At 30.4% G+C, this 12574-nt stretch overlaps 2 protein-coding genes across 2 annotated transcripts; one reads left to right on the top strand and one right to left on the bottom strand.

The window, feature by feature from the left end:
* The first annotated feature begins 264 nt into the window (after positions 1–264).
* On the top strand, positions 265–1871 carry LOC112692625. Its single transcript, XM_025567351.1, has 2 exons — positions 265–943; positions 1386–1871. The coding sequence occupies exons 1-2, from the start codon at positions 485–487 to the stop codon at positions 1869–1871; spliced, it is 945 nt and encodes a 314-aa protein (XP_025423136.1). The 5' UTR covers positions 265–484.
* A 3602-nt stretch (positions 1872–5473) lies between these two features.
* On the bottom strand, positions 5474–12360 carry LOC112692598 (wiskott-Aldrich syndrome protein family member 2-like). The gene is made up of 9 exons (XM_025567325.1): positions 12228–12360; positions 10562–10865; positions 10215–10362; positions 9954–10068; positions 8843–9007; positions 7067–7185; positions 6502–6711; positions 6129–6405; positions 5474–6056 (listed from the first exon to the last, which is right to left on the bottom strand). Exons 2-8 carry the CDS (start codon positions 10845–10847, stop codon positions 6135–6137), a joined length of 1314 nt encoding a protein of 437 aa, XP_025423110.1. The 5' UTR covers positions 10848–10865; positions 12228–12360; the 3' UTR covers positions 5474–6056; positions 6129–6134.
* Positions 12361–12574: the final 214 nt, after the last annotated feature.

The following is a 12574-nucleotide window of genomic DNA, read 5'->3' as shown; positions in this document are numbered from 1 at the left end:
CGCTTGTACGGGGCACTCGGTAAACCCACCCCCAAAATCAAGAAAAATATACATTAATAATCAATAATTTTATGAATTAAGAAAAAGATTTTTTTTTTTAAATATGAAGAAAAGTATATATATAATTTATATTTTTATTCATACAAGAAAGTAGTAGTCTTAGATTTAAATTAATGTATTATATTACTTACTATTATCTTAATTCGTTACCAATCACTGACTGCAATGTTATAAAAAATATCCTAGGGGAAACATTTTTCAACCACCCCCCCCCTAAAGAAAATCCTTAATCCGTCACTGGGCATAGATAAAATTCTCACGGGATAACAGCGGTAGCGCACGCACGCACAGATCGTTATGGAAACGGTACGCGTGCGCAACAACAACACGATAAGCCGGCGGACGAGTGGTCCAATGGTAAAGATTGAAAAATTCAAAACGTGTTTTATGCCCGTTGTGCGGTTCGAACGCGGGCGCGTGTCACATGCTACCCGAACAGGAGACGAGCGGCGGCGGTGCGTCGGAATTCCGCGTACGCGCGCGCTTCTACGCGATCCGGCAGGTGGACGGCGAACGGGCGTACGACTGGTACAGGCGCGCGAGGACCGCCGCGGTCCCATGCGGCTTCCCGGACGACCGGCCGGTGGCTGACAAGTTCGTGACGGGATTGCGCCCGGGACCGGTGGCCGACCGACTGCTCGGCGAGCGCGCGGACGGCCGGCTGGTGGACCTGGTGGCCGCGGCGGTACGCGCTGAAGGGACGGCTGCGGTGTGGCAATCGACCGCGACCACTGCTCCTCCGCTCTTTCCCACCGATCAACCGGCGCCGTCGCTCAAGACTGACCACGTGCTCGACGAGATACGGGAAGTGTTGAAGTTTTACCGGTACGGCGACGAAGCCGTGGGCCGTGCGACACCAACGGGCAGCGGAGATCATCATCCGGTAATTTTCGCGTAGAAAGTTTTTTGTTTCCAATGTGTACTTACTTCCCGAAGACGCTCGGATGTGTGGTGAATATTTGATTCTCGCTTTGATTTTTTTAATAACGGTTTCCCTAGAGATTTATCCGATAGGTAATCGCGGTATTTGGTATCTCGTGCATGCTACTACAGGTGATTTATCCCCTTGATCACGAATCTATAAGCAGAGTTCAAAGAGAAAAAAAGAGCAGGGGAGACTCTAATCCATATATTATGGTTTTCTTTAAGTTAATGTTATTTATTATTTAAATCATACTAGGAAAATTAATAAATGTGAATACATGTATGAATTTTGCCTCCCCCCTCTATACAAGTGTTTAGGGACGTCACTGCTTAGGTTGTATGCTGTCGAGTTAAAAAAGAAAAAAATATTATTACAAAAAAAGTTTTTTTTTTTTTTTTAGAGTCTTGTTAATCATCATAATTGTGATTCTTCACTATCTGCATATGATGTAAACACGTTAATCGATGATACGAGTAGTACGACTACGCTTGATGGAAATGCGTGGTGGAAGAACAGAATTGAAAAAAATCCCAGACAACACGAGACGACCGAGATTAAAAATAAATATTCTCCGTTAACGTGCAAGAGTTGTTGCAATTTAGCTACGACTTTGTTAGATAGTTTTTGCATAAATACCCCTTCATTATTTCCTCAACCATTGTCGAATACGTATGAAAACTCTGAAAAATACTTTGGTAAAGATCAAGATCACGACTATTCCAATTGTTATTGTTCGTCTTCAACAAGTGACGAATACAAAGAAATTGATTATAGAACGACGAGTAAAAGTGTGAAGACTAGTAGCCCAAATTCGAAACGATTTGGTTGCCCAAATAAAATGCAGTGTTGTGTTTGTGACAGTAATGACAAAAGCTTTTCACAATAATATTATTCCTTATTATCATTTTGATGACGTAATATAAAAATAATAAATAAATTATACTTAACATTTTTCATATGAAATATTTGCTATTTTTAAATACAGTGCATTGGTTATACAAATAGTACTTACCTGGTTATCTATAAATCACGTCTTAGTGTTCACCAATTCGTCATAATTTCTTCATTATAAATTATAAATCACAATTATTACTTAGAATTATTATCTATTATAATATTATTTGTAATCATATATATTTATGTAACTCCAATTTTGAACATTATGTGATTAACGTTTTTACCGTCAGTAGTATCAAATTTTAATATCTTGGGTATCAAAACATTATTCTGAAAACCATAATTGTTCCCTAAAAAAATACGTAGAACATTATATGCAATTTAGTAATAGATAATACTTAAATGTATTAGAATATTGATAAATTGATCACACATTATCTGTTCCGTAATCATTTTGCTAAGGATTATTACCAGGTCAAGATATTCAATTTCAAGATATTTCAATCGACAATTACTTAGTAATAAGCTTTTCAAGTATGTGTAATTAACCGATTACATAGTGTTAATATATACATAAAATTTATAGTTATCAATACGATCGTAATAATATAGTTATCAATCAAACAAAACATTTTTTTTTAAAACTATTAGATTTTATTCTATAACACATATCTATTAGATATTAGTTTGTAAATTAATTAGAAAAAAAATTAAAGTTTATAAGAACATTCAATATATTAGATATAAACAATTATGTTATTCTGCTTAAATATATAAGTCCAAATCTCTTCAACAAATTAATTCTATTATATTCTCTGTCCGATGTAAAATTTTAATTAGTAACCTTATAAAATGTATTATTGTTCATCCTTGAAAAAACTATTTAGCATACAGTCATTTTTTTCTTTTTATAATTAATTTTTTCTACCAAGCATAATTTCTGAATATATAAATAAAATTAATTTAAATAATAAATAATAAAAATAATTTTTTACTTTTTTTAATAGCTCTTTAAACCATTATTTATCTGGATTGTTGTATGGAATAGTATAACTTGACCCAGATTTTAATGGGTTTTTTGTTTCACTACTAATATTAGTTATAGTTGTATTTATATAATTAATGATACTTATGAAATATTTTAAATTTTCCGATTAAATATGACCAGGAGAACAATTCTACAAAAACAAAATAATATTTTAAATAAAGAATTAGTGCTTATTTACTTATTCTATAATATTCCTTCTTTAATTGAAAATACCTTTTTTTTTTACAAAACCTTTTTCATTGGAAAGTTAGCGAAAAAGGTTTTGTAAAAGAAAAGTAATTTTTGATAAAGAAAGGGGTTAGAGGAGGCAATGGTTTATGACTTGAATCCAAACTTCGATTATCAGATAGAATATTGTCTGACAATACTGAAGACGAACTAAAAAAACAAAACCATTGCATTTATGCAAAATCTTAAGTAAATGTAAAATACTTAATATTCTAAACAACTAGGAAAAAATGTTAAGGTTTTTAAATTTATTTAAATTTTAATTAATGTAGGTGATTTACATTATCAAAATTTTCAATTGTTTTTGCGTTTTCTTAGGTATATGCATAGCGTTCATAAAATAAGTAGTAAGCTAAGATCAGCTGATTCCTAACTTTTTTGGGTCACCAACTCTTCGTAAAACAGTTGCTACTATATCAGGTGGTCAAAAATATTTTAGTTTTGAATGTAAAACAAAATGTAATACTGTAATAAACCAAAAATATAAAGGAAATGAACGGGGGAAATGTGGGATGTAGATCTTGGCGATGGGAACCTACTTGCGAAGGGCAACTTCACAGTTTTCCTATAATTGGTGAATTACCTTATAGTAATACACAAAGCCTAAATTAATTGGCTTAACATATCGAGACACGTAGTGTCAGCTGCAGTTTGGCCTACATCACAGCCACTCGACGTACGCGGAGGACAGTGTATTATTATGAATTATATTTTATTCGTGGTCGTGAGATCAACTCTGGGATACAGAAATCAACGGGAGGTTATAAGGTTAATAGGGGAATTTTAATAGGAGAGTTTTAATGGAGGAGATATAATATGTGTTATTCCACTTACCTTTCGCCTTGGGTGTAAACTTGAGTCTGATATGTTGAAGTATTCACGCTAAAAGTCCACAGGATGAGACACCAATATACCAGTGGCTCGGAAAATGTCTTTTACTCAAGAGATTAATTAGAAGAAAAATAATAAGAGTTGATTTTCTTTTATGTTGTAATTATTCAACAGTTATGAAAATCACACGAATATTGAAGAAGTTAAGTGAGATTAATTACAACTGTTAAGTCTGTAGTCTCAGCAACGATGGCTGGGACTATTGGCTGGTGCGATATCTTGCACTGCTTGTGGCTGCGTGGTTGATCCGATATCGCATTGCATGTGTTTACATGGTTGTTATGACATCGCACTGCGCTCGGACTGACCGTCGAGCTTCCTTATATAACCTTAGTGTCACGTATGCACGTCCTTTGTCGGTGATTGACCGAATTCGGGAAGGCGTCGGCACCATCAAATATTTTATTTAATTCATACGAGTCTAATGTACCAACTGTCATTGCTGGTCACGTAGGCGGTGTTGGTATATAATTTCTTTGGTCCCTCAGATCTCTAAGTGCCGAAGGGTCGTGCATGAAGGGTCATGCACTTGTACCTTTAGGTTCGTTATCGTTTATTTTTTTATTATTATTTGATTCGTATGATTTTCCTAACTGTTAAATGTATATTTTATTATTTATTGGTTGCTTATTACAAGTTTACAAATCCATGCCACAAGTCGGCATGTCTTTGCGAAGAATTACATGAGTGAGTATTATTATTAATATAGATATGATAGGAACATATGGCAATATTGATATAAGGGTGTTGAACGTGACTATGTGTCCATACCGCAAGTCGGCATGTTATAGTTTTTTAATAATTTATATAAATTAAGATTAATATTAATATAAATATGATAGAGTTAATATATGACAATATTTTTACAGCTATTGAATGTACATATTATTGGTGAATAAGGGGTTATTACATTGTAAAAATATCTAACGTTTTGTGAGATTTTTGTTGAGAAAAAAGTTGATTTTTATAATATTTTATTGTATAAATACGTGCCCAATTCTACATGTCTTTGAACTATTCGATAAATTAAAATGATGGTACATCGTGCCATACTAATAATAGTATCAATTTTAGATTGAAGTTAAGAAGTAATTTTACTATTTTCACGGTTTAATTATTTTGATTTAAGTATATAATTCTTTAAAATATTAATTTATAAACATTATCTTTTGTTTTTGTTAATGATTTGATTAAAATTAAAAAAATTCTTCTTTATCTTCTAGGCTTTTATGCCTTTAAGGTCCATCGTCACAACAAAATATTTTATTAAAATTAAAAATATAGATTATTATAAGTAGTTTTCGGGTTAGAAATAAAATTTCATGGAGTTGATGGTTAGTTGATGAAAAATATTAAAAATATTATGCAGTGTAAAAATCAATTTCATGAAAAGTTATGCATTTAATGAAATTATTTTATATTCCACCAAGTGGATAACTTTTCACGAAATGAGGAATTTCATTACATTTGCATATGTATTCCTAGCGTGACTAGACATGATCCGTAGCGACAGCCTAGATAAATTAACTAGCTCTACCTCAATGAACTGGTACTTTTTCGAAATTATAAGTCATAGTCTAATAATAGGGTATAAATTGTAATTAAAAAATGTTGATTCTTAAGAGCATATTTCAACTCAAATTTCGTCAGTATTTAGTGCATAGTTTATAACCTATTAGTGCATTCACAGGCTGTGAATTACAGCTCTGGTCATAATCCATTTTGCATTCTTGCCCTAAAGTTAGGTTGACCTTTTAGGTTCGTGCTTTTCAAAAACACTAGTGGCCTCACAAGCACCCCGGACTGCCACCTTAGACACGTCTATGATTTCTATGTACATATGTATATATGTATGTATGCATCATATTTCTCACCAGCTTTAATAGGACTAAGGATATCATTGTGAATGCTATAATGAGCAACATAGTTTACATCAGGAGTTTTTCTACATTTATTCTTATTTATATTGAAATCAACTGGATTGGATTGAACTACAGAAGAAAAGTTCTAAAAATGTTTATAATTAATTGATCTTACACACAAATATTAAAAAATGTTATTATAAATGTTAGTACTTACTTGTTTTTAATGTGCATTTAATTCTTTATCAACAAATTTTTCCAGTTCATTAAGCATTGGAAGTAATGGTGGAGGAGGTGGTATACTTTCTAATGAAAATGTGGGACTAATAGATATAGGTGGTTTGTGTGGTGGTGGTGGTGGTGGTGGTGGTGGTAAGGTTTTGACAAAATAAATATCGTCCTCAATTGGAGGAAGTGGCGGAGGAGGTAAGTTTTCGCGACCGAAATTAAATATGCAACCTGCACCAGTTGGATTTATAATTGACAATGTAGTTCTAAAAAAAAAAAAAAATGAATAAAATTTAATAATCTTAATCGGTTTTGAATCATAATATTAAAAGATTATCGATTAAAAAATATTTTTTACTTGCCTCTTAAGTGAATCAATTCTTTGCGGAGTGGGTGGTCTAATTTTACCTCCACAACTTTGTTTACCAAATGGATTTAATACTTCAGTCTTACCTATTGCGTACTGGTAATTACTACTATACTTCGTATTAGAATTGTATTTATTATTATTAACAATGAGTGGAGATTTACCACACATTAAATTATTATCATACGGTTCGGTGTAATTATTGCTAAAACAAAAAATGTTCCAATAAAATATTAACTAGATTATTATTTATTACAACACATGCAATATGCACTACAGTAGCGCCGAAGTCCAAAAAAATTAGTTGGATGAAAAATATTTAAAAGGCTACTATATCTTATTATCGGCTTTAATGACATACCGGAGGAGCAGTGGTTTTTACCTAAACAATTGATGTTAGGCTTTAATTTTGCAATGAAGTTTTCATACAGTTTGGCAGTCAATCTTCGACCTAATATGAAGCAATCTCATCCTAAATAATCTAAAGATGTCGGACCAAGGTCCGACTTCAATATAGGATTCGGCGCCATTGATGTACAATGTTTATGATCAAAATTTACCTTAGAATATTCTTCATCGAGAGAGTTTTACTAGTATGTCCATCGATCATGGTATTTACAGTATGATGAATATTAAGTAGTGATTTACAAGAAGACCAATGCGATTCGATACTATTTACCTGTAGATGACGAAGTTTATTGTACTTTGATGAATCAAACATCGTTGTCAGAGGTGGAATTAGGAATTTTTACGCCCGAAGAAAATGTTAAAATTACGCCTTATCATAGACTAATAATCAAATACTCTTCTCGAGAATTTTTCTAATAATTAATATATAATCATACTTATTGAGTTTTAACCTAATATCAATATTTAACAAAGTTAAAAATATCATATTAAGTTTTATTAATTACAAAAATTACACCCTCTAAAATTTTACATCCTAGGATAAATCCCCGTCTTCCAACCTCTAGTTCCGCCCCTGATCGTTATATTAGTGTTTTCTCCCATAAACTCAAATGGTTTAACAGAAAATATGGTCATGTCATAGAATATTTTCTGATAAGTATGTATATGATGATTGTAAATCAAAGTTTAAGTTGTTTCACCAATGTTATACATTTTCAAATAATATATATAAATATATTTCTTAATTTTTATGTGACATGAAGACGACTTTTTTGTTTATAGTTTTCATCATTTTTATAACTAAAATATTAACTCAAATGCGACGAGTGCTTTATATTTTAAAAAATTATTTCCATTACAGTTAACCATAAAACGGGACAATAATAATTGTATATTTTAGAACACCAATTGAAAATCATAGTTAGAATATCATTGTTATTTATTAAACAGTTTAAAATCATTTTTACCTTTAAATTCTTAACGTTATAGAAAATGTACATTTTTCAGGAGACTTAAATTATATGTTTAGTAATATACTTGTTATAATTAATTAATCTATTAAAAATGATATTACATTTATTTATATACCGAATTCATATATTTCATTGTTTGATAATCAATAATTATTGTAAGGTGTTAATTTAATAATATCTTAAAGATTTATTTAACCTTTCTCCGAAGCTAATAACAATACCTGAGATATTTTCAAGTCTTAAAAATAATTTATATCATGAAAACATAATTAAAATGCAAATCTAAGATGGCATGTCTTTAAATCCAAAGAAATGTTTTAAATATCTTACTTAACTTCTCTGAAATGTTACAAGTATTACTCATTATTTATACTTATTATTTTATTCAATATCAATTTTAAAATACTTTGCCGTTGAATTTACTACATCTTTATGACTTTATTATAAGTACAGTAGGTACTAGCATTGAATACTAGAATATATAAGTAATGGTATTAGGTATACCATAAATCAGTGGTTCCTAAACTATGCACCGCGTTGCCCTAGGAATATCACGACCACTTTCTAAGGGCACCGCGGTCTATGGTTCATAACAAATAGTTTAAAATGTATAAAATTGTTTTTCCTTATTGTTTTCGTAAAAACTTTATAGCAAATAATATAATATTTTCTATTGTATAGTTATATTGTGTAGATACTCTCATTTTAACCTTATAATATTTTTATATAATAATTATAATCATAATAACAATTATTTTTTAAGTTTAAAAATGCATTAATTTATACTTGAGTTAAATTTTAATAAAATTAATAAAATTGATTATCAATGAGTTTTTTTTTTTTGTTCTGTCTTAAATGTTATTCACAGCTGGGCACCGTAGCTAAGTTGGATAAAAAAAAAGGCACCGCGGAAATAAAAGTTTGGGAACCGCTACCATAAATCTAAGTAGGTACCTGATAAGTTGCTTCGTCATTATGAAAATTGTTTTGATGTGTAATAAACTTTCTATGCTGAGTAAACAATTGTCCGTAAGGTTCTTTTAAATTATTTGTTTGATTAATTATATTTTCATTACATCTACTACTGCTTTCTGATAATCCTGATTTTAGTCTACAATGCTATTGAGTTAAACACATGAAATTAATTGATACTTAAATACATATATATACAGTGGCGTAGCCAAGGGGGGGAGGCTAAGGGGGCTATAGCCCCCCGCCATGGGCCGTGTTTATATGTATAATGTATCTTGACTATTTAATAGAATCAATGGATGCTCATTTTAATCAAAGGCTTATTGATGTTATGCCACTTGAAGGACTTATTCCAGCCAATTTAAATATGTATGACGATAAAAATATTATAAAAACTGCTAAAATATATGTCCAAGATATCCATGATAATACCTCATCTACAATCAGAGCTAACCTGTTCATATGGAGGCAACAATGGAGTCAAAATACTATTCCAAAACCGAATTCTGCTCTTGATTCATTCTCTCATCACACCAATCTTCGACCTAACATTAAAATACTTTTACAATTATTCGCCACGTTACCAGTTACCTCTTTCACTTTGAAAAGAACGTTTTCAGCACTTAATCGCTCAAAAATTTTTTTAAGAAGCACCATGTCGGAAAACAGACTGAATGGGTTAGCTATGGCTAATATAAATAAAAAAGAGCAATTCGATGAAAGTGAAATAATAACTGAATTTGCCAGAAATTCGCCTAAGAGGATGCAGCTGTCAGAGTGGAGCAAGTGACTGAACACTGAAACCAAAATTATTATTATTATTATTATAAATTATATATTAATAAATATTTTTAAAACTATACTAAAATACTTGAATTACGTTTAGAAACTTGGAGGTAGATGGTAAGGGGGGGGATAAGGCTGAATTCTCATATTCTCTCTTACCTTACTTATCCAAAAAAGTAGTTAGCCTCCCCCCCATTTAAAAATCCTGGCTACGCCACTGTATGTATATATATATATATATATATATAAATTTAAGTACGTGTTGTATGACGTTTCAGAATATGAGTAAACTACTTAAAGAACTTACATTTTTTTCACAGTCGTGTAAAATCTTTTCTGAGGCTTTTAAAGTATCGGATCTCCAAAAGTTAAAATAGTAATTTATATCCGTGTAAAACTTCATACAGTCTTTTCCATCATTCCTATTTATATAAAATGTAAAACTAACATGTATACAATAATATAAACGTTTTAGGATTACGCTTTTTATTCAATTCTCTTAAATTATATACAGGCATACAGTCATATGGTATAACTAATAAATAATATTTTTATCGTATAAAATTACCGAAAAAGATTGAACTTATAAAGAGGAGGGGATTCGTCGCACCGGTTATACATTTCACGCAGTGACGAAGGCATACTATTTCTTGAAAAAATTTGCTGATCATAAACAATGGTACTTTTAAAAACCTTTTTCGTGTTTATCAACGATACTAAAACGCAAAAAAAATTAATTTATTAGTCCATCGTTTTCGAATATTTTTAAGTAATTATTGCTATATGGAACGGTAGGTGCGCCGAGCCCTATACAAATAATCACCGAATATCCAGAGTAAAAACAACTGTTTGCGGACCACAGATTAATAACCTCTTACATGGTAGTAGTCACCCAATATAATTATGAACACCTACCTTCTTCGTCAATAATATCTAATAGTCTTATGCTGGTGGACAGCCTATTTGACCGGATTTTCAACGCGCCGACACGCGCTACAAGGGAATGTGATTCGTGTATAAGTTCACCAAACAGATTTTCAGCGTGTTTCGATAGGCTTGACAACTGATATATTATATTGGCACAAGTGCCGTTTGTGACGGACTCCAAATGATCAACTGGTGAACTTGTTTTTCCAGAACTCTCATTGACTGTGAAACGGCTTATGCGTACTGGCTCCACAATCCTTGTTTGTAATGGCATGTTCTCACGATAAGTTTACTGTAAAATAATTTCGTCAATATAACAGTAGACATCGAGCTTTTTATTTTCCGTAACTATAGGCATTTTTTTTTTTATCTGAAAATTGAAAATACCGAGGGTGTGGAACGCACGGGCACAGTAGAGTTTCTATATAGCTGTAACGTTGTATATTATTTAAGATGTTAATATATACTTGAAATTATCGTAATTGGTTAAATACTTTTAGTCCGGACCTATCTGAGCAGGGGCGTGCTCAGAATTTTGTTTTGGGGGTAGTTTTAATTTTACAACTAGGTCATTAAAATAAGTAGATATAACCAATATGAATTTATACATAAAAAAAACCGTAATGTATATTACTGTCAAATATAAAAAACATATTTTAAGAGTTAATCTCATAAAGTTATAACTTCATTGTTTGTACTAGTATGTACATGGTAAGAAAAAAATATTTATACCTTTATCACTGGGACTGTATAATCTAATATAATATATGTTTTTTTATCTATAAGTCTATTTGGAATGGTTTTAACCCTCAAAAGTACCCTCTGGATTCAAGTAATTTTGATAAAAAGCAAAACCTAGTCCGACCTACAAAAGATTTTCATATCTGGTTTGAAAATGTATCAATTTCGATAAACTTTGAAGTTTATAATTAAATTATAATATTATAATACAATAATAAAAATACAGTATAATAATTAATAATCATATTACATATATAAATACATTTTACATTTACATTATAAATTATATTAAAATTTAATGTTTAATTACATATGATACGTTTTTAAAACTAATAAAAAATAATAATTCCAGTATTTGTGTTGTAGCAAGAAGTTTTACACATATTTTTAAGCATTTCTTCATTCATTAAGTCCATCAACCACTTCTTTTTGAAAAACATAAATTTAATTTTTAATAATTTTTTTATTATTAATTATTTCAATTTTATCTCTTGAATCTGAGTTCATATTGAATGAATAAATTTTAAATTAAACCAACAGACTACAGAGTACAGGTACTAAATAATAACTAATAGCATTGATTAAATATATAAATGTATATTTTAGCAATGGTAGTACCTACTCGCGGTTATTGTAATTGTAATCGCTTGGTGTTAATTGTCCGATTACCATAGTTTATAATACCAATTTAAATTTATTTCGTTAAGGCTAGGTTAATACGAGCGTTTTATTTTTCCAAGTAGTCTGAACATACATGCATAACGTTCATAGTTATAGCTCGGACAAAAATATATATAAGTACGATGTAACTCAGTCATTTTATATATTTTATTAGTGATTAAAACGAATATTTAATTGATAATTTCATTAAATTATTATTATTAATTTATTAGAATAGTTACTAAAAACACACTTGTTTAAAGATGAGTGAATTATGATTGTTCCATCAGCATTTTGTGAGAAGCCAATTTTTTTGTACCCGGTCGATTTTCATTAAAATTTATATAAACATCTTTTAACTATTGCAAATATTTATAAAGTATACATTTACTAATATAATTAAAATCTCATATGAAACTAAAGACATTACTTATTAAATATTTCAAATAATTCACAAGAATAATAAACGACTAACTATGAAAAAAAATATATTCAGATAACATTTGAATGTACATACATTATTTATCTTCAAAGGAAATATTCATGATTATTTTCTATACAGGGTGATTATTTTATTAAGCATACAAAGTGATATCTGGT

Source organism: Sipha flava, unplaced genomic scaffold, assembly GCF_003268045.1.
Source record: "Sipha flava isolate LNK unplaced genomic scaffold, YSA_version1 75_pilon_pilon, whole genome shotgun sequence".
Lineage (NCBI taxonomy): Eukaryota > Metazoa > Arthropoda > Insecta > Hemiptera > Aphididae > Sipha > Sipha flava.
Note: the sequence above shows the minus strand (reverse complement) of the source record. Positions and strands in the feature narration are given on the sequence as shown.